Here is a 24,248-nt window from a genome sequence, read left to right as displayed (position 1 = left end):
AAAGTCATAGTATAGTATGTCGAAAAAAGTGATAAAAAAAGTCATAGTATAGTATGTCAGTAAAAAAAAAGTCATAGTATGGTATGTCGAAAAAAAGTGATAAAAAAGTCATAGTATAGTATGTCGAAAAAAAGTGATAAAAAAGTCATAGTATAGTATGTCGAAAAAAAGTGATAAAAAAGTCATAGTATAGTATGTCGAAAAAAAGTGATAAAAAAGTCATAGTATAGTATGTCGAAAAAAAGATTGTATGGTATGTCGAAAAAAAGTCATAGTATAGTATGTCGAAAAAAAGTGATTAAAAAAAGTCATAGTATAGTATGTCGAAAAAAAGTCATATGTATAGTATGTCGAAAAAAGTGATAAAAAAGTCATAGTATAGTATGTCGAAAAAAAGTGATAAAAAAGTCATAGTATAGTATGTCGAAAAAAGTGATAAAAAAAGTCATAGTATAGTATGTCGAAAAAAGTGATAAAAAAGTCATAGTATAGTATGTCGAAAAAAAGTGATAAAAAAGTCATAGTATAGTATGTCGAAAAAAGTGATGAAAAAAAGTCATAGTATAGTATGTTGAAAAAAAAGTCATAGTATGGTATGTCGAAAAAAGTGATAACAAAGTCATAATATAGTACGTCGAAAAAGTGATAAAAATGTCATAGTATAGTATGTCGAAAAAATGTATTAAAAAGTCAGTATGATATGTCGAAAAAGTCATATTATGGTATGTCGAAAAAAGTGATAAAAAAGTCATAGTATAGTATGTCGAAAAAAATAGTCATAGTATAGTATGTCGAAAAAAAGTGATAAAAAAGTCATAGTATAGTATGTCGAAAAAAAGTGATAAAAAAGTCATAGTATAGTATGTCGAAAAAAAGTGATAAAAAAGTCATAGTATAGTATGTCGAAAAAAAGTGATAAAAAAGTCATAGTATAGTATGTCGATGAAAAAAAAGTCATAGTATGGTATGTCGAAAAAAAGTGATTAAAAAGTCATAGTATAGAATGTCGAAAAAACTGATAAAAAAGTCATAGTATAGTATGTCAAAAAAAGTGATAAAGAAGTCATAGTATAGTATGTCGAAAAAAGTGATAAAAAAGTCATAGTATAGTATGTTGAAAAAAATGATAAAAAAAAGTCATAGTATAGTATGTCGAAAAAAGTAATTGTATGGTATGTCAAAAAAAGTGATTGTATGGTATGTCGAAAGAAGTCACAGTATGCTATGTCGAAAAAAGTCATTGTATGGTATGTCGAAAAAAAGTCAAAGTATAGTATGTCGACAAAAGTGATGAAAAAGTCATAGTATAGTATGTTGAATAAAGTCATAATATAGTACGTCGAAAAAGTGATAAAATCATAGTATAGTATGACAATACTGTGACTTTTTATGACTTTTTTCATGATTTCTTTTATGGCATACTATATACTATGGCTTTTCATAACTTTTTTAGCCTACAATACTAGGACTTTTTATGATTTTTCATGACATACTATCTTATGAATTTTCATTACTTTTTTATCACTTACTATGACTTTTTTAAATTTTTTATGGCATACTATGGCTTTTTATGAAATATATGACATAATACTATGACTTTATGATTTTTCTTTTTAAATTACTTTTCATGACATAATATACTATGCCTTTTTTGAGCCACCTGGCCTTTAAATCACATACATCCTCTCTGTGGAACATGATCCAACATCCAACTATTGTTTTACTACTGTTCAAACAAACCAGGAAGTGACTCATTAACCAGAAGTGGACTAACCACAGCGTAAATGTGGCTCAAGTGGAATTATTAGTCCCTTATTATTTCTCTTTGATTGTCAAAATTAACCCATTGTTTCGAGCAGAAGCACAGAAACATATAAACCAGATTTATTAACATTTGATACCAGTGGTGGCACACATATACAGTACATGCCGTGGCTCAGTTTGTCCCTATTTTCCCTTTCAGTGCTTTGTTAAAAGCAGAGTAGTGCTAAAGAGCTTCAAGTAGAGTAAGCGACATTCAGCCCAGGCATACAAAAAAAACACAGCTAGTGTTTGACACAAACACTTCTTAAAAAGAGCACATCATCGAAAAAGCAGGCAATGACCACCTGTGGCCACCAGTAGTAATGCATAACTAATATGATTCAGTGTTAACAAAGCTGATTGGACAAAACAAAGCTAACAGGAAAGAGCGAAAAATACCAATCGCAGATTAAAAAACTTTTCTGTCACATATTACACATTACACATATTATTTTGGTAAACACAGTGTTAACTGCTGCTGATCTAGACAGGTGACACCATTATACAATACAACAAAGATGGTTTCATGGAGGATTTGTCCATATTGACATGTGAACCTGTGAACACTGTGGTGGTTAGACCCACTCCTTGGGGTTTCGTAACACCTCCAGCATCTCAGCCTCCATGGTACCTTTGGCAGGCTCATGCATGTACTCCCACCTGAGGATGAAGGGTGAGTTTGTTACCAAGCAACAAAGACTGCTCATTTCTGTCATACAAGAGCAGGGCTAGCAGTACTTCAAACCAGTGTACTCTTACCTGGCAGTGAGGGGGAGGGACATGAGAATGCTCTCAATTCTGGAGCCAGGCGTGGCCAAGCCAAATTTCACTCCCCTGTCATACACCAGGTTGAACTCCACATATCTACGACAGAAACACACAAAACCTACTGTAGACACCTAGCTTCATGTGGTTTATGATACATTAAGTGGACACTATGAAAAATATGTTGCCCCTTAATCCAATCCAAAACAACATGCAAACCAAGAATGTGCAAAAGTGAATTCAAATCAACGATGAACTTCATTAAAAACTTGCTTGAGATATATAGGTAATCCTGCACAGTGAACATTTAGTAATCTGTATTTTCAGTCAAAGTTGTTGTTGGATGATCATTGAAGTCTTTCAGGTTGGTGCATTTATATGGCTGTGCACAGTTCTGATAGTAGAGTCTCAGCTGCAGTGCTTGAACCTTTGTAATGCTATAAAACAACCTAATTCACATCAACCTCTGTCCATCTTTTGTATGACTTTTGTATGACACAGTATGTCTTTCAGGATTGACAAATGCACACACCAACCTTAAAGACAGTTGACAGAAAGACAGAAATGTATCTGCACTTTCAGCTGCTTAACTACAAAACTCTGTCTACATCAAAACCTTTTCATAAATCATTTTGCATTTCATTAATGGGTTTCAAAGTCTTTTTATTTTAGCTTTTACAAAATAAAGAAAACTAAATGTTAAGTGTGATGGATCATCTATCATAAGCAACTTGTAATGCAACTTGCAATGTTTGTGTGAGTTTATTTTTAGTTGATGAATTCATAGTTGATTTGGTTGACTTTAAGGCAGTAACAGTATGTATGAGGAAGTCAAATTTGGCCTTTACTTATGATGGATCAAGGTAATGTTTGTTCAGTAGAACTAGTTTGAAAAGCCTTGAGTCATTGAACTAAAATGGGCTATGTATACATTAGTTATTAACAACCACCGGTTCTTTTCTGCGTTTTTAACTCACCTTCCTCGTCGTACCTGCTGCCAGCCTTTATTCTCATCAGTAAAGGAGTCGTTGAGGTGTTTGTATACAATGGGGAGGTAGCAGGGCACCACGGTGCGGGCACAGCTCTGGACGAAGTTGAATGCCTCCTCCTGACTCGGAGAGTCCAGGTCATCGAAGAAGATCCCTCCTATACCCCGAGTCTCTCCTCTGTGCCGGATGTAGAAGTACCGGTCACACCTAGAATACATACCCAAATAGGCAAATACATTAATCAATAGCTGTTCCCACTTTTTTTAATTTATTTTTTTAACCAGGGTTACTAAACTTTAAATAACATATTTGCATAGGTCAGATATACTGAATATTTTAAAGACAAGAGGTTGAAAGGAATTAAAAATAAGTCGGATGAAAGCACATCTATAGTGCCAGTTTTTAAGAGAATTTAAATGAAAATTACAATGTACTCTCATGTTTGCCTGTTAAATGTGAAGCTTTAGCATAAAGACTGGAAGCAGGGGGAACAACTAGACTGGCTCTGCCTGCCAGCACCCGTACTGCTTAGCCCAAACTAACCAGCTGCTGTCTCTAGCTTTATTTCTAATAGACAGATATGGTATCAATCTTCTTATCTAACTCTTGGCAAGAAAGCAAACAAGTATATTTCTCAAAATGCCTAAATATTCCTTTTAGATTTAAATTCAAATTAAGTTGACAAAATGTACTTATTACAAGCCATATTAGCTAAACCACACCCGTCCCTTTCATAACCCAAATGCTCAGTCACTGGCTTACGTCAGGGCTCAACGGTTTTTCTGCAACTGAAGAATTTTAGGCAGAGACTTTTTCTTATCATCCTCCCACATTGAGGATACACCCATTGTAATCCACATACACAAATCAGACCTCCACATGTGTACGTGCTGAGTTACACAAATATGTGGAGTTTCACAAACGCAGGACTAATCTTGATTCAAACTGTACCATTTCTTGAAGTCTGGATAATACTGCAGGTGGTGCTTGTCACAGGCCTCCTTCAGGGTGTTGTGGAAGTGAAATGCATCTTCTTTATTAATATAAACTGGAGTCAGGTCTGTGCCTCCGCCAAACCACCACTGCTTAGTGCCTAACACACACACACACACACACACACACACACACAAAAGACACAAGGGTTATCATTCATTCATTCATTCATGCACTCAATAGTGTCACTGACACCAAGACACAACTGCTGACGTCAAGGACTGACACTCACCATCTTCCTCTTCGATCTCAAAGTATCTGTAGTTGAAGTGCACTGTGGGGATGTGGGGGTTCTTGGGGTGGATAACAGAGCTTACACCCATGGCACAAAATGGCAGCTTACCTGAGAGAAAACAGAGCATGACATGAAACTTTATCCATCACATATTACTCTGAATGTAGGTTACCACACCTCTTGAAGAACTATATCAAGCTTTAAGTGTGCATACAAATATCAACTTAACAAAACTTACCATCTTTCCCTTTGAGGACTTTCCCTCTGCTCCTCATCTGTCTGGCAGCCTCCTCTGTCAGGTTTCCGAACACCACTGATACATTGACCCCTGCCTTCTCAAACACCTTTCCATCTTGCATCACACAGCTGATTCCTCCGCCACCTGACACATACATGGTCAAAAATGGAATACATTGTAAGAGATAGATGCGAGTTAGGTTGTTTCCTGGCAGATTAGGCTTTTTGCCTGTTTCTTGCATGCATCTCTGACCATGTTGCTTTCAGCACAAAAATATGCAGGCACGCTTGAAACTCAAATACCTCAAGAGTCTCATTAACATCTTAAGCATTATGGCCACGATGAACATGGATCTGTTCTGCTCCACACACTGAGCTCTGCAGTTTCAGTCTCATAACCATATCAGGTGAGCCTCCCTCACCTTCATTCCTCTGCCACCGGTCCACCTTGAACTTCCCACCGTCCACCTCCTCCAGGGCGTTGCAAAAGGCGGCCTGCGTCTCCATGATCAACATCTCCATCCTCGTACGCATCTCCCCTTTCCTCTCCTGCAGCACACCGATGTCGGTCACTGGAGGAGACATGAACCCCCGGCATCTCTCCAAGATATCCCCCTCTTGCTCATTCTCCTCCGCGGCTTTAGATACTTTCGTTGCCATTTCAGCACGCTGGAAGTGGTTAGCGTTGGCTAAAAACCCCGCTACCGCCGCTGATGCCGTTACTGCTGCGGCTCCAATGAGCGCCAGGGCTCCCCTTCTGGTTCGCCCGGTTGCGGCTCTGCCTGCGGTCCCATGGGACATGAAACGCACGCTGTAACCCCTGGAAAAACATCTTATACCCGCAAGGAAAGTCACTGTTGGGCTGTGAGTGCAGGATAACGGCAGACGTGACTCCCCTGAACTAGCAAGCCCCTTTAAATGTGAAAACAAACATCGTCTCGCGGTGGTCTGTGCCGTTTTGTTTACTGAGCAAAAGACAATGGTTGCCATTTGTAGGAGAACTGCTGTTTTCTCGGTGCGTCCCGTTGACAGTTCGTACTTACTCAAACATCAGAAGTTTTGCCTACGTGCTATCAGTCGTGCGTCAAGTCAAGGGGCGTGTAGTTTCCAGCCAGTGACAGAGGCAACACGGGAAATGTCGTTCTTCGTCGAGCTCCACCTATGAGCTCTCCGCGTAGTGAAAGCCTAAAGCGAACATCAAGACCCCAAATGCAGTGCGCCTTAAAGAAATGTTGCATTCATGACCCCTCATATGCTCCGTATTTTGTATTTTCCAGTAAAGACGAATTCACGTGCTTCTGTTTTGTGTGGTACATGATTGATTTCCCCAATCCTCAAACGAATGTAGATGCAATATACAGACAGAACTTGAATTATTTTAATGTTTAAACGTACATTGTCTTTTGTCCATAAAGCATTCTTAAATATTTGAGCATTGTCAACTATAAATAGTTTTTAAATATTTTATTTTATCTTGTAGTTTTCTGGACTACGGACTATATGCCTGAAATAAAGTAATTGACTGGGCCCACTGTCTAATGAGTAGGAGCCACGTTTGTGATAACTTGGTTATATATAAGATTATATATGAATTCAAAACTTTTGTAAATTATATAGTGCCTCATTTTTTAATCGTCTCAGATATCTTATTTCATTCATCATTTAGTATTCTTTTTTTGTATTATTGTATCTCTTTTTTGTCCGCAACAATCTCTCTACAAGATAAGTAATAATGCAAGACTCACTTAAGGCCTTTATTATTTCATTTAATGTACTTAAGCATTGCATACTCTCAAACAAATAAGCAATACATCTAATTGCCACAATCCAGCTGACACTAAATACATGGTCTTTGGAGGCATTTTTCTTGGGGACCTTTTATAATATATTTTTTCATAAATGGTTTTCTTTTGCGGCTAGGGCGTGGGCAGACCAATTTTAGTTTTATCTCATGAGCGAGCCATAAACACTGTCATTCTCGTAATTTTATTAATTCTAAATCTCCTACATGCTGTTTGGAACTATTCGTGTGTTAAATGAATACACAGGCAATGATACATTATTTTTTATAGTAAACTATTAAATTTCCCTTAACAATTTTTTTCTGATTTTTTTTTTTTGAGTTTCGGGAAAAGATGCCTGTTTTCTCTTGTTTATAGTGTGCATGGAGATTTTATTAGTTGTAAGCGACTTTAGTGTGCGCATGCGCATGTAGTAAAGCGTGTTGTAGGTCTCTATGACGACGGGTCTATTAAACCTTTTAGTGCTGTAGACAGACTAGAGACAGATTATGTGCGCAGGTGTTGCTCGCAGACTGCCAGGCACTATGTGGGCCAGTTAGATGAAGTGATAGTCACAAAACAACCCGGCTGGATGTGTTCTTTCACCGCTTTTAACTCGCCAGTAATACAACGCAAGAACCTGCTGGTGGTGAGTTTACTAACAACCATGTTGCCTCAATTTGTACTCCCAGTAGCCAAAACATTCTGATTAAAATGAGTCTAGGGCGTGAACTGTGCCCTACAAGTCAGCCTCTTAATTCTGTCGGCGTCCTGTTTGTTTTTATAGCCCACAGACGGAGCAAAACAAACAGGATTATGGTAAACTCTGTATTGTAGCCAGTGAAATCTCAACAGAACCATAGCTACTGTAAGCATAACCTACATGTCAGCAGAGCAGAGGGCATTATTTATTATTATCTATTATTATATTACAAACAAAAACAAGATAAATAGTTACTGGTAACCCTGTTATACTGGTTTCTGTCCAGTAGGTGACGACCAATCCCCAACAAGAATACAGTACAACTAGTGTACGTAAAGTGATGTGAGATGTGTGGGAAATGGAATTAGTGACACAATAATCCAAAAAACTCAGGTGCTTTTAAATCCATGGGGCACAACAACTAAAGTGAATGTATAATTTGGTATAATTTTGCTTGTAATTTGATTTTTCTGATCTCGTTTTGATTGTCCAACCTGATGGGATGCCCTGATCTGTACTCTACTGTACGCAAAGCTATGTATTGTACGTCTGTTAACAACCTCAGTCACACAGGTCATACAGGATGTGTAGCATTGCCACTTATCCAACCTCTGTTGGCTCATACTAATCTTGATGTCATGAGGTGGCAATATAGTGGTAAATATAAATAAACCATTAGTTACTGTCATGTCCGCATTATAATGCAATTTGCAATATTTTCTTATTTGTATTACATTGTGTTTTATTTGCATAATATCTACTTTAATGTGACTGCCATGTCAAACACTGACATTTAAAGTATTAAACACTGACAAACTGTTTTTATGTGGTTCTATCCACAGAGGTATTTAGGTCTTCAATTGGAAGGGCTCAACACACATTTTCATACATTGATGAACCACACAATCAAAGGCCAAATGTAATATATATTTAATAATATAGGCTATATAAATAATTAAAAATAAATTGTGAAAAAAGGGGTTCAGCCCCATAGTGACATAGACTGTGGTCATCAACTTCCTCACCCCCAAACTTACAAAAAAAAGCTTTATGCGCAGTGAAGCTAAAAAATGAAAGTTGGTATGAGATGAAATGTCTTGGGGACGTAAAAAATATTTGAATGCATCTTCTGGGAACCACAAATATCCAAATTAGTTTTTGAGAGACCTTTTCATTAGACCAAGTCTGGGTCAAGAGGATATTTTGGCCTAATGGTGACCTACATCATAAGGAATCATCCAAGAACCATACATTTCTACAACAAATGTCTTGGTTATCTGGTCAGTAGAATTTGAGATATCGTGCTCAGGACTGAATGACTAATATAACTCTCCTCAGGCCCTGCTGCCAATGTAGTAATACTCTTGTCTAAAATGTGTCTCTGATCTTCTTCCAGTGAAGATTATGAGTGAGGTGGTTTGCAAACAGTCTCAGGAAGAATATGACGACGACTTTGAGAAGGATCTGGACTGGCTGATCAGTGAGGAAAGCCGGAGTGAGGACCAGGTTAGCAATTCATATATGATCATTGGACAGGCTAATTGCATCTCCCCTTTTTCCTTTCTGTTGTTTGTTTTTTTAAATCCTCCTGCTTCTTTGTTTTATTGTGTGAAACTAAGTTTGGAGTGCTGCTCTGCTTACTGCAGACTGGGTGCTGCAGGGGTCCCTGACCCTGCTCTGTGAAAGTGTAATAGTGAGTAGTGTTGAGTTACCCGTCCTGCCTGGCTGGCACATATCACCGTTTGCATGTGAAACCAACTCTGTTAACATACAGTGACATACTTTCACTGTGTGCCACTGCTGGATGCAATATTTTTGAACACACGTACACATGTCTGTTATCACACCAGCACGCCTATTAGTATTGATGTTGCTCATTCATCTACCTCGAAACCTAATTAATTAGTCTGCTGCCTTTCGGCCCCATAGGGTCCTGACTATGACGACATAGAAGCAGAAATTGACAAGGAACTGGAGGAGGATGAGAAACAGAAAGGAAAGAAAAAGAAGCCAAAAAGCCACAAGGAGGACAAGAGAGGCAAGAAAACAGAGGAGTTGCAAGAAGATGAAGAGAGGTGGCCCTCACCTATGGAGCCATTAGAATATGACTCAGACAGAGACAGCCCAAATAAGTCATCACCTATAGTCCCACCTCCTCCAGGGATGGATGACCAGACAGAAGAGGAGAAGAAGTACATTCTGGAGAAGATCCAGCAGGCTAACCGGGAGCTACAAGACCAGGAAGCTCCAGATATGACAAGGCACAGGAGGCTGCATTTTAAAGAGATGCTGGTGGACCTGGTGGTGCCTCCACTGCAGTTTGAGAAAGATGGAAACAGTAGTGAGGTGGAAGAGGTAAAGGGCAGCAAGGATTCAGAGGCAGAGATTGAAGTGTCAGAGAAGCTTTCTGAGCTCAAACTTTCCCCTCGGGAGGAAAGTGTAGGATCTAGAGGAGCTGGCAGGGCTGGGGAGAGCAGTGAGGGGGGGATAAAGGAGGGCAGAGTCCTCGTAGAAAAGGATGGTAAGTTTGACCTGGTCAGCCTGAAAGAGGTGGAGAGTCAAGGACTTCTCCCTCCTATAGCAAACAACTACAGTGACTACTCCTCCCTACGTCACCAGGAGCAGACTGTGAGCTCCAGTAGGACCCACAGGTCCTCCTCTCCGCGTCCTCGTGCTGCTGGCTCTTCTCGCTTCCAGCAGGGCATCGATCCCCTCCGTGCCCCCAGACCTCCAGCTCAGCCCAGGTGCAGACCCAGCTCAGCCAGCCACAGCCAGAGAGGGAGCCAGAAGAGAGGCAGCAAGCGACGGGTGCAGTCAGCTACCGGGACACCCTGCCAGGCCACCTACACCCTCTCCCCCCAGCAGAAAGAGCTGCTGCAGAGGATCCAGGAGAGGAAGGAGAAGCTGGCCAGAGAGGTAGGAACATAGTTACATGTTAATTAAAAGTTTGTACATTCTGAACTCTCACCAGTAAAAGATCTACACATCTAACATTAAAACAACAGAATAGCATTTCCAATTTGAGGCTTGTTAATTTCATAGACACTGTTTTCATCACTCTTGCTTACCATGTCAGGAAGAGCAGCGAAAACTGGAGGAAGAGAAGCAGAAGAGGCAGGAGAACGAGCTGGCGTTTAAGGCCTGGCTGCTGAGGAAGAAAGAGCAGTTTCAGGAGGAGAGAAGGATCCACCGAGCCCAGGAGATGGAGAGGAAGAATTTTAAGGTAAGGCTAAGGCTCTAAGGCAAATAATCCTGAACCAACCAACCTCAGTCATACAAAAATATACAAGGAAAAGCAAATCACTGCACTAGTCAGGGCGATTGAAAAAGTGTTAGCCATTGTTTCCACTTTATTACCTGATGCGTCCTCGTGCAGAAAGACTCCAGCGACCCGGAGGAGTCCTTCAGGTTGTGGCTTCAGAGGAAGCACGAGCAGCAGCAGAAAGAGAGGCAGCTGGTGGATCTGAAGAGGCTCGAGGAGGACAGTGGTTACTTCCTACGCAGCCGCGAGGAGTGTGAACGTGCCTTCCAACTGTGAGTGTACTTTTATATTTTTATTAACTTTAAGTGCCAAATAATTTCACAACCTCTCACAGTGTATCAATATTTATCTCTTTATGTTGTATCTTCATATATACAGTACAATCCTATTGTATGTTTTTTGTGTGATATGACCATAGACATAGGCCTATTGGACAATTCACTTGCTAACAAATTTGTTAGTTACTAGTTAGTTAAAAACATGCCATTTCCAAATGTCAAATTTGGTTCACACATTTAGAAATGACCTGTTTATTTTAAAATGTACATGTGATAAGACAACACATTGTTACCTTTACATGTGAATACAAATCTTAACATGTGAAAAGTTAAGTCACATGTGAAGTTAAACATTTCACATGTGAAGTTTGCATTCACATGTAAAGTAAAAAAAAAAACGTGTTGTCTCTTTTCACATGTGAATTTTAATACTAACATGTCATTTTATAAATTTGAGATTTGGTTTAACGTGAAATCACAACATCTCATGTGAAATGTTTCACTTGTGAAAGCTTGCATCTCACATGTACTTTTATCATAAGGGTAAATTCCCTACTGGTCCTCTCCATCCTCTTCCCGTCCTCAGGTGGCTGAAGCGGAAACAGGCGGAGAAGCGAGCGGAGCAGCAGGCGGCTCGAGAGCGCTCCCGTCGGTTGGTGCTGGAGGAGCGCCGTGCGCGCCGCATGAGGGACCTGCTGTGTACTGTCAATGAAACCAAGTCATTCAGATTCACCGAACAGCTGGCCTACCGCTTCTGAAGCAAACAAATCCAACATGTCCGCTGGATTCACACATCACCTCACATGGCATCAAAAACCGCAGGCTGGGCAATGCAAGACTTGTTCTGAAACATAAGACATAGTTTATTCTGTGTTCAGTTGTTGCTAGGGTTTTGTTTGATTATCTTTCTGTGCTGTGTTAAAGCACATTTCTAAAGAAAAAAAAGTTTACCGCAGTGACCTCTACTCAGTGTGATAAAATGAATGCTTTTTTACTGTATTTACTTTCTGTAGTGGCAGATGCACTTTACTTTAAATGGAGCTGAACCATTTGTTACTGTATGCCTTTTGTCAGAGAGATTTTGGTTACATAGATATAAGGATACCTTCAAGTTCACAACAGGTTACTTGAACAGATGAAACTGTAAAGAAGGAATGAAATATATATATATATATATAGATATATATATAGATATATATATCTACATATAGATATATATATCTATATATAGATATATGTAAGAGGAAAATATGCCTGTGTGTTTGAAAGGCATGGAACGGACAAAACACAAGCAACGTATCAATTTCTTCATTTAAAAGGCATTCTTATTTGATACAAAATAATGATGTTTAATTTTATGACATGAATAAATAAAACAAATACACCATTAAATATAGATATGGAGTTTTATATTTTTAATTTATAGGCATGTACACATACATTTTGTGTGCTACAGCATTTCAGAATTAAATATCAGTGAAACAAAAGTGGCCAACCTCATAAAACGACAGGATTAAGTTTTTGGTTAGCAGTTTGAATTTACGTAGGAAAAAAGCTACTCTTTGTACCTTTTTCTCCGTTGGATTTACAGTGCACGACTCGGCCTATCATCTGTATCATCAACACAAATATAAAGACATAAAAGATTGATACAAATATGTATTCCTTGAAACAGGAATGATTGACATCTTTTATCAAAAAAAGTTCCTCATATTAAATGCCGACAGTTACGACGGCAGCTGTCTATTCATAAAAATACATAAATAAAAGTAAAACATAAACACCATGTTGTTATGCCAGTGAGCATGTAAAACCAGTATATTCTGCTGTGTGCCCAGAAAGGAGCGGAGTGATTCATCACACCAACAACAAGAGGAAAAGTGGACAGAGAAGTAGACAGAAGACATTTTCAGTTTCAAACTTGACACACAGAGAAGGACAGAGTGCATGATCATTAAATATTCAGCATATTAGAACACATCTCTTTCTCAAACTCTTTGTATGAGTGTTTTTTGAAAATCAGGTAACAAAATTTGAAAAGCAGTGCACAGGCTACGTTGAAAAAAATTATTACTGGCACTGAAAAAAAAAAAAAGTATATGTAACAGTAGGCTACCATTTGTGATTTGTTTTGAACTACTGGCCACTAAAACTAAGGTATTTTTTTAACATCTGTACATAGTGAATTATGAATAAAACCCATTGGATATGTTGTCCAGAACAAGAACAACTCAAAGCAAAAAAGAAAAAGTCAACTGCCGTTCTTCTCTTTAGCTTCTTCACAGTTATCATCATCATCGTCTTGCAACAGCTGACTCACCAGGTACAACAAAACAAAGTAAATTGTTTTTTTTCTCTAATAGAATCTGTCACTGGTGGGAAATGACAAAGAACAAAAGGTAAACTCAAGTACTTGTGTGTAGAGGAAACATTCAAAAAATACAACTGACAACACAAAAATGACAACATTATTAATCTTGCACTTCAAACAGTACAAAAATAGAAAAGTTCTTATCCAAAGGTCAATTCAATAAATAGTTAACATATATAGAAGGATTTGATAGTAGGGGATGGGGTGAAGCTGTTTTTCTGCTTCTACAGTTCATCTTTAGGGTTGATGTTGAGGCCTTGACCCCACACAGACTGTGTGTCCAACGCCTGGATCACCTCATCTGCCTGCAGCCTCTCCTAGGAGAGGAAAAGAGGAAAAAAAGTAATATTTAAACTAGAGCAATAATTATAATCAAGTTAGCCAAATCATAGTCTCGCTTTGCCAGACCTTCCTCCACAGCGCTGCGGAGGAGGGTCTGGCTAGTCCCCACAGCATTCCAGGATGGGAGAAAAATGTGCTCTGGTTTATTGGCATTTCTTTAAACCAATCACAATCATCTTGGGCGGTGCTAAGTGCCGGACAGAGCCAATATAGCCACTGGTAGGAACTTGTTTTGGTTCAAAAGTTGTTTCAGTCGTGCAACAGAAAAGTCAGATTGGACAGATAGTCTAGCTAGTTGTCTGGATTTACCCTGCAGAGATCTGAGGAGCAGTTAACCATAATCATAAATCCACCGGAGTTTAAAATTCCATCACAAAGAAAGCGGAAGGTAACGGACATGCGGCCGAAAAAGAGAGAAAGCTGGCGGAACTTCGGCAGCAACGTAGCAATCCCAGAAGTGGAACGTCGTGGATATAGACTGACTATAGAGATTCACAAAAAAATCATCAGAAGTAATTTCTCATAGAAAATAAACAAGAGGTGACTGCTTGCTCATTTCCTGTGTTAGTCCTTAGTTTTCCCACCAGTGTCCATATCTGACACCAGACAGCACAGAGAGGAACTATGGCCTTTCATTTATGGGGAAGAAGCACGCTTCTCTTTGGCATCCCCAGTTTATGGTTCCAAAAAGACAAGCTTTGAGTATTTAAAGCTGCGTTGTCTGGTAGATTTAGATGAAGTCAGATGAAACAAAGAGTCAACAGCCATGCAAGCAGCTCTCTTAGGCTGTACCAAAGCCCGTCTACAAAAAGCCGTCCCACACTATTCAGCCCCATTGTACCTACTTTGGTTGCAGTTCCACCAGAGTTCCACTGGGGGTGATCGTGGTCCAGTGCAAAATGAATGGGACTCTATGGAGCTAGATGGCTAAATTTGTCTCTTTTGCCTGATTGTCATTGAGAAATCTTAGATTTGATTGTAGTTTTTGCAAGTTCAACATGGATTATAGGTCAAAAGTTGAATGAGCAGTATACTTCGATTTGTTTAGGTTGAGTCGTTGTTGCCCATAACTCACGCTAGCATTTCTGCTAATGAATGCTGATTGGTCTAATTCTGTCCAGATCCCGGCGTGTCGAAGCAGAACCCAGAATGTCAGAGTGAATATTTTGGCGTGGTCTTTAAAACATTAGCAAACCTCTCCCCATACGTGTATTAACAGAGAGCTAACCTGTCAGCTGTATTTGTCGATGCCTGAGAAAAAAGAAACTTGTAAAGCGTATCTCTGGCCGTATATGTGTGTATCATTTGACATTTAAAACTTTTTAAGAACAAACGACTTTCTTGAATCTCCTTTCGAATGCAACTTCAAATTACTAGACAAAAAATTATATCCTGAGAAAAGTGGATTTTGAGGGGTATAGCTCCATAGAGTCCCATTCATTCTGCACTGGCCTGTGAGCGCCCCCTATATGGAACTCTGGTGGAACTGCAACCAGTTCAGAAGCCGGAAGTAACGAGAGAGTGGAACCTCTTCCCTTATTAGAAATTCATTGGCTGTACTTGTGCACAGTGGTGTCAGGAGCTAATGCTAACACATCTCAGTTTAGTGTGTTAGCATGGTAACATTAGCTAATTAGTACTTAATCCAAAGTACAACCGAGGCTGATGGGAATGTCAAATTTGACCTATATTAATTTTGACCTGATGATGTCGCTAGATGAAAAGTCAGAGAATCACAACGTTATTACAATTCATCCTGAGGGTAACGTGTCTGTACAAAATGTAATCTTATATATATCCAATAATTGTTGAGATACAAAAACCTCTGTCAAAATTAGATCCAAGATTAGGACCTAGAAGCAAAGTGGTTATTACCCTACGGTATGAATAGTTCTTTAACTGAAACATTAGTTTACCAGTTCTCTGAAGAGCGGGTCTAGGGTGAACCACAGAGCGACAGCACACCTCTGCCCGCTGGTGACGGCCTTCACACCGTGGGGATTCTCCCCTCCTGATGAGAAACCCACCATCCTGCCACACATGGGCTTCACTGATGCCTGAAGAGGATGGAGGAGACGGAGCAGGAACAGAGGTGAGGTCAAAAATTACCATTATCTGTTTATTTTAGTAAGGCCAACACTTCACTGTCTTATTTACGTTCAGCTTGGTTGTTAAAGCAGACATTTGCCCTGCTGGAGGGTCCTAGAGTGTAATCCCAAGTGAGCATCAAAGCTGATCATAAACTCTTTTTATGAACACTCTGTTGTGTTTATATTTGGTTTGTTCTTTCTACCCATATGATGTCAAGTACAATGCTTGTGGCGAGAAGAGAGCAGGATGAGATTACCCTGAAATGATTCCTCCTTTTCAATATATTATTTAAACATCATATAACTTCCCATAACCCTCATATATCTTTATCCAAACAGCATATAATACAAATAGTTGTGGTTATTTCAGCCAAAGGTGCGGGTCAAAAAAAGAGACTGGATAAATGTTGGGAGAATACTAGAAGTCTCTTTCTCTATTCCTCAACAAAAAAAGCTCAGTTTTGTAAAATAAGGTTTTAATTGAACTATACATTGTGATTGTAGAAACCAAATAAAAAACCTGCAGAAACTTATGAAGTGCGGCCGTCCCCTGAGGGAAGTAAATCTCACATCTGAGGAGAAACTATCTTACTGTGACTGTTTTGGCATCCATTTCTGTGAATATGAACTCCCCTCCTTCAAAATCTCCATTTAGATATAACAGTGCACTGGAAATAAAGAAAGTAAAGTATACATCAGTACAGTCAACATTAAATCACATATGTTAGTGACCATTATTCATGTTTTACTGTGTAATACAGCTGCAGCAAAGTAAGTTTCATGATTCTTAATGAATCATACCTGTAGTCTCTGTATGTATATGCTGGTGGTTCCTTCCAGCACTCATTGGCCTCGGGGTCCAGCAGACAGTTGTCAGCATGGATGGGATGGCTCAGGTCATTCCTGTGATCTTGCTGTCCTGTGAACGGACAACCAACACGCAAAAAGCATAAATACGAATCGATAAATCAAACAGCCTCTGTACTTTTCCAGGTTTTTCTTCCTGGGTCTTTTATTTTTAAATCTACCACCATACAGTATGTGAACCATTAAGGATGGCAGGAGCATTTATTAAATTTACTAATTTAAATCTACTGGAGTGCTTTCTTTCCCTGAATCATTAAAGTACAGTAATTAAGCTTATTCTCAAGAGTCTCAAATGACAGTACATGTGGGTTCTGTGTCAAGTAAAGTATGCTTCTGTTTGTGTGAGTGACCTGTGATGGCTGTCCGGCACACCAGGTGGGTGTAAGAGAAGTGCAGGGTGGAGTTGAGCAGGAAGTAAGACTCGATAACCCGTCTCGCTCGCTCGCTGATGTCGTAGAACAGGCGAGCGCTCCTCATCGGCACTCTGCCCTCATAGCCATACTGCAGGGAAGAAATAACAAAAGGGAGACTGTAATAACACCTAGAGTCAAACAATAAATCAAGACAGATACTATACAGCTAATGTAACACATTTTTTTGAGCGCTGTATATGATAAAGTTACTGACGAGATCATTCTGATCCCCTGGTTTGAATTGTGACTTCACAACTATTGGGCGGACGAGTCATGCAATCATTTGTTTATGCTTAGTGGTGAGTGTACCTGCAGAGTTTTAAGTACAGTGGCTCCTTCAAACTTCTCATTGGGAGTGTGTGGAGACATCTTCCCTCTGTAACCGTCTCCTGCCATGGTGACAGCCTAAAAGACAAGAAGAACAGCCATAATTAATCTATAAAAGTTAAGATTTAAAATCATTATTTTTTATCAACGTTGTGTAATGTTCTTACATGTGCCAGGCGTCTGAGGTCTAAACACTCCTCCTCAGATATGACATGATCCAGCAGCACCCGCTGGGTCCCGTTCAAGGCTGCAGAGTTCTGCACCAGCTGCACGCTGTCATATACCAAGGGGCCACCTACATAGATCCCAGAACAGTATTTAAAGAATGCCACATGAAATCTCTCAGCCGTGGTGGTCAGAGAACATTTAAATGAACACTAATGACTTTCTCTTAGCGGTTTAACTCCTGTTCCGCTTCATCTCAGGTTTACCTTCTTTGAGACGCTGTGGAGCAGCGAGAGCCACGTTCTTCCTCTCTGAAATGGGAACATACTCCATCCAGCCGTCTGTACCAGAGGGAATCCTGGAAGAACACAAAATTTGTGGGTACAGCAGAAACAAGCAGACATATTCAGTTAACATGGTGAACTTGTCAGCACACAGTTGCCTATTTACACATTCAACAGATACGAACAATATCATTCATTTAGAGTCGTGTTTCTGGCCACATAATGAATGTCAATCCAATATTCATTCTCCTTTATGTTTGTTTCTGTCTCTATCAACTCCTGAGGAAAATATATGTTTTTTTTTAGCTGCTCAATGCTCCACTATGTTCACCAGCTAGTTGTTAACTGTGTCTGTCTGCTGTTAGTGCTGAGCAGGTAGCGTACATTTGTGTTTTAGAGCTTTATAGCTGAAAACACCTGCGGCCAAACACAACAGAGCAGTGAGAGTCAACAAAACAATCAGGAAAGTTGAAAACAACGAGCTGAAATAAGCTATGAATCTTTAAAGACTGGAGCGAAACTGCAGTGTAGGGTGGACCCTTTTCACACTACACTTATTCATCAGTCATTTGATCCATTGTTATTACAATAATACCGATATAGCCACTTTCAATTTTTATATTATATAGGCTACTATATATCTGTATATGCGGCTTTTGCTACTACCGAAGAAAAACCCCCAGATAATGACAAGACAAACTCTACTGTAATATATACAGCACTACACTTGACGTTACATTTTCAAAGTTTTACAGATGCAGAGATCTCTTTACCTGTTTGAGTCCTCTCTTCCCCCTGTGCTGCTCCAGTAATTCTGCAAAAAAGACAAATATGTAACCTGCACATTTTCTTACTTTCTAAAGCTCTGGTGCCAGGTCGTAAATAAACAGATAAATAACAATGGTATTGATTTGACTGATGATTTAGGTTATTCATATGTAGTTTCATAAATGCTGTGTACAAAGAAATGTTGAATGTGATGTGTCAAAGTGGCCAGCAGGTGTCGCTGTTGGCTGAGAAGACAGTAGTGCGCGGTGGTCATGCCAGACACCTGTTACCCTGCTTTGAGTCAGCCAGGCAGCAGGGGCACACTAATGTGTTTACACACCCAGCAGGAGATCTGCTCTGCATCAGACACATGTGGACTGGCTTATGGATAACTGCCAGTTAAATTACAGTCTCTATTCATTTCTGGGGAAAACTGGGAATTAAAGGGCACTGCTGATCTTTCAATGAATACTAGCAGTCTGCTTTGAGTTTGTAGTTGCACATGAAAAATGAACAAGATTTGGGATAATGTATTCTGGTAACTCACCCCTTCTGTAAATTCCACACCCATGGTTTTGCTGCCAATCAGAAGGAGCTCCAGTTCCTGTTTGTGCCTCCTCAGGTACCATGCAGCTTCCTGAGAACACAAATACACCAACATTTTATGGTGAACAGTTTCCTGAGTCATTAAAGTAAATGTAAACACATGCTTTTGTCCTTGACGGACGTAAAGTAGGAAAATAACTACAGAAAAGGTAGAGAAATACATTATTTATTTAACAGTATGCCAATTTCTTAGCTGAGAGAATCGTCTTTTAAATCACTGCATTGTTTTCATGCGCACAGTTACAGTAGAGACAAAATTATTAATGGTTTAATGTTGATCTTTCATTCATCAAAGCTCATCACCATAACTTTTCCAAACTCTTAAAGTGACATTGTACTCTTGTCCTCACCCTTACAAAGTTAACCAGAATGAGTTTCTCTTTCCCTCGCCTCAGTGCCACGACTAATGGAGTGTGATGGCCTCTCTCTTTCTTTTTGTCCTCTCAGAGGGACAGCTTTTTCACAAGACTTGGATCATAAAGCAACAATGGGTGTAGAAAGTGTGTTATTTTTGTCTGTGTGAGAAGTGGAGAAGAGGTTGGAGTTAAGGCCATGATGATGACCATTATGAAACTTGGGAATCCAGTAGCATCCAGTAAAAAGAAAAGCCCTCTTTTCCAGCACCCCGAATACAAACAGCCCTCAAATTGTTCCAGAGACTTTTGTGGGCACTCTGACATTACTCTTCCTCCTCCTCCACCATTCCTGAAAGGCAGGATTATTTGGCAGGGAGGCAGTTTGGGCCTGGCACTGAGATCTAGGGGTCTGCTAAATGAGCTCCCCGAGGCCGGAGGACGCAGAGAGGAAAGGCGATCTGTGAGCCAATGACTGTACTGTAAACTGACGGGACTGGAAAGACTTGAGGGCTAGAAAAATGTAAGCTATGAATAGAAAAACATAAGCATGAGCTGCAACACGTTGCCCTCTCTTTATCTCTCACACACATACGCGATGTCAGCAACACACACTCGTACATTCACACAGTCCTTCTGAGAGCCTCGCTTGCTATAATGAGTACCAGGCTTTCTAGGAAAAAGAGGTTTTGTAATTGAGACTTAAACTAGGCACTGCTTGACTTTTCAAAGCAGCTGATCAGAATTTTAGGAACAAGAAGAAATAATTTTTTTAGATCAATTGTTTATTGTTATTAGCACCATTTATCATTTAGACATACAGAACAAATTCCACAATATGTGCCAGGTAATATCAGATGGTGCACAGAACAGAGAAACACAAATTGAACAAGAACAAAAACCCTCTCCCACCCCCCACCCTCTGTGGTCTTGAGGAAAACAAAACAAACAAACAGAAACCATACCTTGCCTAGTCACTCTCCTCTATTATTTCTTGTGGCGCTGAGGTCATTAAGTTTAAGCTATCATTTTCTTGGTTGCAGTTGAGCCGGCTAGCCAAATCTTCCTCTGTCTCTTGAGCAGGGTAATTTAGAGTCATCATTAAGTAACAAAACAATTGGGTCAGTAGGAATTAGATATCTTATCACATCAGATAATATTGATGTTGTTTTGTGCCAGAACTCATGCACCTGTTCACACTCCCAGACCATTTGCAGGAAAGTTTCAGTTTGTTCAGGTTGACAGAACGTACAATAGGGAGTGGGAATGGCTTTAGAGACGTATCTCTTCTGAGGACTCCAATATGTCCTATGACATATGTTGAAGTGGATATACTAGTGGTTTGGGTTCTTAGAACAGTGGAAAATGTCCCAAACTGCCTCCCAATTAATTGTGTTCCCCTCACAAGAAGAAATTGATGCTAAAGTGGCTGATGGGTAGCCAGACTTAACTAATTTAATTTGCTCTAGCGGGCAGACATTCAGCCTTTAATCATTCAGAGTGTTGTGAATACCAGGGGGCAAGGAAATAATAAGGAGCATGCCCTGAGGAAGAAATATGTTGTTGTAAACACATTGACGTAGCAAAATTTGCTTAATACTTCCAGCTGGACAAGTGAAAAGCAAACTTTAAGAGGCAATAGCTGCCAAGTGGCGAGAAGCAAGTTCATCCAAGAAATACAGCAAATGGCCTGCAGCCTCCTGTCTCCTCCTTTTCCCTCACATCCACACTTTTCCTCTCTAGTCTCCTACATTCCCTATGATTCAAAAGTATAATGTTGAACTTACTGAAGACTATACTATCCTTAATGAAGTTCTACTAACTATCCCACCAACTGCACTTAAATCTCAGAGAACAAGCTTGTATTTCTTATATTTCCCCAGGAGAACAGCAGATCCTCACCTCTCTTGGCTCGCCATCATGTGCCAGCACCTCTCTGTAGTAATCCACGTTGTCTATCATGGACTCCTCTCCCTTGTGGAATAACAGGTAGGTCAGAGCGCACTGTAGCGCCTTATCCAGCCTGTTCACTGCAGAGAGAGACAGAAAGCAATTGAAGTGGTTTCTCTGTTTGGTTTACAGTGAACACAATTACAAGTAACCTGTGGAGTTTATAACCTCTAGTAGGGCTATGGATCTGTGTATTTACAGCTGCTGAGCTATCTATTGGATGACCACATCTACGTGTGTGTGTAATTTGGAAATGTATCTATCATGGCTGACATTCCCAAACCATTACCACAGTGGAACAAAAGCTGCACTGGTTGACATAGTGGAAAAAGCACACACGCACACACGCATGCATGCACCCACGCACGCACACGGCCGATTCTGAGGTGCCTTGATAGGACTCAGGAGTTGTCACTTGCGACACTGATGAAGTGAGACAAACATACAGCAGGACCGTTCTCTACTGTCATCCTATATATTCATTCAACCACAGATCCACAAACACACACCATCTGCTCTACACAACAGCCGCTAACTGCACACACAAACGCATTCTTGTAAAGGTTCAGGGTTAGCCAAAGACTTCCTGTCTTGGCCAAGGCTAAAGCAGCATAGTATCTGCTGTTGTCAGCTGCGTGTTCCTTGGTCAACAAGAGTCTGGAGGTTTGAGCTCAGTCAAACAGAAAATGTCTTTGAGAATTTATTTCGGACACTTAAGCAGCTAAAGCATAATTCTACTGAGTGATGGCAAACGTCCAATGCCGCACTGTGGTGTGGAGCAACTGAGGAGTGTGAAACACAGCAGGCCACAGTGCTTCTGGGTGTTAAAGTAATGTTCCCCATTAAATGTTTTGGTAGACAGACAAATATGTAAAGCAATGTTCATTACAGATATGAGTAACCCCATCAAAATATAGATTTTCTTGTTATACCTGTGATTACAAACCGAACAAACCACGGTCTGAGGATGCATTGAATCTTGCTTTAATAAAAAAGACTAAACGATATGTCCAAAGTGGTAATTCTGAATTTACGACTGCATTACACTAGCATTTACTTTCAATCTCCGCAACTCACCCAGTACATGCATGCATTGTTTGGATACAAACTCACTGAAAAGAAGGACTGCCAGTAACAATGAATAGAGAGGCAGAATGCAAATATAGTTAATGGATATGGTTGAACAATGCCAGTCATAGATAGTATAAGTTTAGGAGTTTCGATATTGGGGAAAAAAAGTAAAGAATGTATATTAAAAAGATGGGATGTGAACCATTTCCAACTTTATAATACAGAATATCTGACTCACTGAGACTCTTTTTTATAAACAAACAAGCTTTTCACGCTTCAATAGCCATACAAACACAGAAAAGACACACACACACACACACACACACACACACACACACACACACACACACACACACACACACACACACACACACACACACACACACACACACACACACACACACACACACACACACACACACACACACACACACACACACACACACCCATCAGCAGCTGCTCAGTGTGTTTGCACAGACCCAACGATCCACTTCGCTTTATTAGAGCCACATGCTTATGGGTCATTAAGTATAATCTGGTGATCTCACAACCACTCGGCACACTGTCTTTTCCAACTATACGCTTTGTTGTTGTGCCAACACCCTTGTCTAGAAGAGTTTTTCACTACTTTAACACACACACACACACACACACACACACACACACACACACACACACACACACACACACACACACACACACACAAACACACACATGAGAGCCCCTACATCAGACTGGATACGCCATACAAACACACACCATAAAATGTCATTAATACTTGTAAAACTCTAAACGGGGTGCGGCCAACTGTTGATTGACTCAACCTGTCTGCAGCTTTTTGTGGTCAACATGAGTTCTTGTACGTGCATGTATGTGAGTGTGTGACCTATGGGTGTATCCATCTTCTTTGTTCATAATTACACCAAGCATAGTCAGATAGGTGTTCGGGAACAGTTTTCCTCCCTTTCCTACACAGTGTTTTAAGATGAGATCAGAAAAGTGGTTAAAAATGAAATCAGCAATTAGTAAATCCTCTAAAAGGTCTGAATAAGTCTTACATTACTTGAACAACTTACCGTGGAAGTAGGCAAACTGAAGGTAGTCGTAGTGCAGAGGCAGGTAGTTCTCCATGGGTGAGAGGCGGCCTGGCCGGGTGGCGAGGTCTCGAACACACTCGTGTTCACAGTGCAGCACCTGAGTGAAGTGATCTGCAACAAAATGGTTTCAGATCAGTTTTCAGATCATCAGCTTATCTTTGAGATAGTAGTATGTGGCATTTGGCTTCTTATTACATTGAGTGTTGGTTTAGGGGCTGGATACCAATAGGGTCAAATATACTGATTAGCCAATTGGTACATTCAGTCCAAAATATTTATATCAGCATCCACTGACAGTAAACCCTATCTCTCAAATATTTAACCTACCTACCTACCTACCTCTCCTCCAGGACTAACAGACATGCAGTAGATGTCTTGTTTACACAGTTGTGACAAAACTATTGTATTGGTTGATTCTAAGATAAATAATGGTTTTATCAGTCCAGCATAGTTTAAAACAGTATTTAATTGTTTATATGAAACCAGAACAGTGGCCAC

The 24,248-nt window shown here is 39.9% G+C and overlaps 3 protein-coding genes across 3 annotated transcripts in view; 1 reads left to right on the top strand and 2 right to left on the bottom strand.

The window, feature by feature from the left end:
• Positions 1–2,374: 2,374 nt before the first annotated feature.
• On the bottom strand, positions 2,375–6,120 carry cpox (coproporphyrinogen oxidase). Its single transcript, XM_078258909.1, has 7 exons — positions 5,445–6,120; positions 5,024–5,167; positions 4,783–4,893; positions 4,509–4,650; positions 3,546–3,764; positions 2,563–2,667; positions 2,375–2,463 (listed from the first exon to the last, which is right to left on the bottom strand). The coding sequence occupies exons 1-7, from the start codon at positions 6,010–6,012 to the stop codon at positions 2,379–2,381; spliced, it is 1,374 nt and encodes a 457-aa protein (XP_078115035.1). The 5' UTR covers positions 6,013–6,120; the 3' UTR covers positions 2,375–2,378.
• Positions 6,121–7,261: 1,141 nt separating this feature from the next.
• On the top strand, positions 7,262–12,194 carry ccdc181 (coiled-coil domain containing 181). The gene is made up of 6 exons (XM_078258908.1): positions 7,262–7,452; positions 8,903–9,012; positions 9,436–10,422; positions 10,583–10,729; positions 10,883–11,040; positions 11,633–12,194. The coding sequence occupies exons 2-6, from the start codon at positions 8,911–8,913 to the stop codon at positions 11,802–11,804; spliced, it is 1,566 nt and encodes a 521-aa protein (XP_078115034.1). The 5' UTR covers positions 7,262–7,452; positions 8,903–8,910; the 3' UTR covers positions 11,805–12,194.
• A 244-nt stretch (positions 12,195–12,438) lies between these two features.
• p3h2 (prolyl 3-hydroxylase 2) overlaps positions 12,439–24,248 on the bottom strand; it is a 65,127-nt gene continuing 53,317 nt past the window's right edge. Inside the window, exons 4-15 of the mRNA XM_078258907.1 lie at positions 23,730–23,861; positions 21,535–21,662; positions 19,221–19,310; positions 18,679–18,719; positions 17,888–17,979; positions 17,624–17,751; positions 17,439–17,534; positions 17,067–17,217; positions 16,651–16,768; positions 16,442–16,517; positions 15,676–15,816; positions 12,439–13,734 (exon numbers count right to left, since the gene is read on the bottom strand). Coding sequence (XP_078115033.1) covers positions 13,642–13,734; positions 15,676–15,816; positions 16,442–16,517; positions 16,651–16,768; positions 17,067–17,217; positions 17,439–17,534; positions 17,624–17,751; positions 17,888–17,979; positions 18,679–18,719; positions 19,221–19,310; positions 21,535–21,662; positions 23,730–23,861 — 1,286 coding nt within the window. The 3' untranslated portion in view covers positions 12,439–13,641. The remainder of the gene's footprint in view (positions 13,735–15,675; positions 15,817–16,441; positions 16,518–16,650; positions 16,769–17,066; positions 17,218–17,438; positions 17,535–17,623; positions 17,752–17,887; positions 17,980–18,678; positions 18,720–19,220; positions 19,311–21,534; positions 21,663–23,729; positions 23,862–24,248) is intronic.

The sequence above is a fragment of the Sander vitreus genome, chromosome 9, assembly GCF_031162955.1.
Source record: "Sander vitreus isolate 19-12246 chromosome 9, sanVit1, whole genome shotgun sequence".
Lineage (NCBI taxonomy): Eukaryota > Metazoa > Chordata > Actinopteri > Perciformes > Percidae > Sander > Sander vitreus.
Note: the sequence above shows the minus strand (reverse complement) of the source record. Positions and strands in the feature narration are given on the sequence as shown.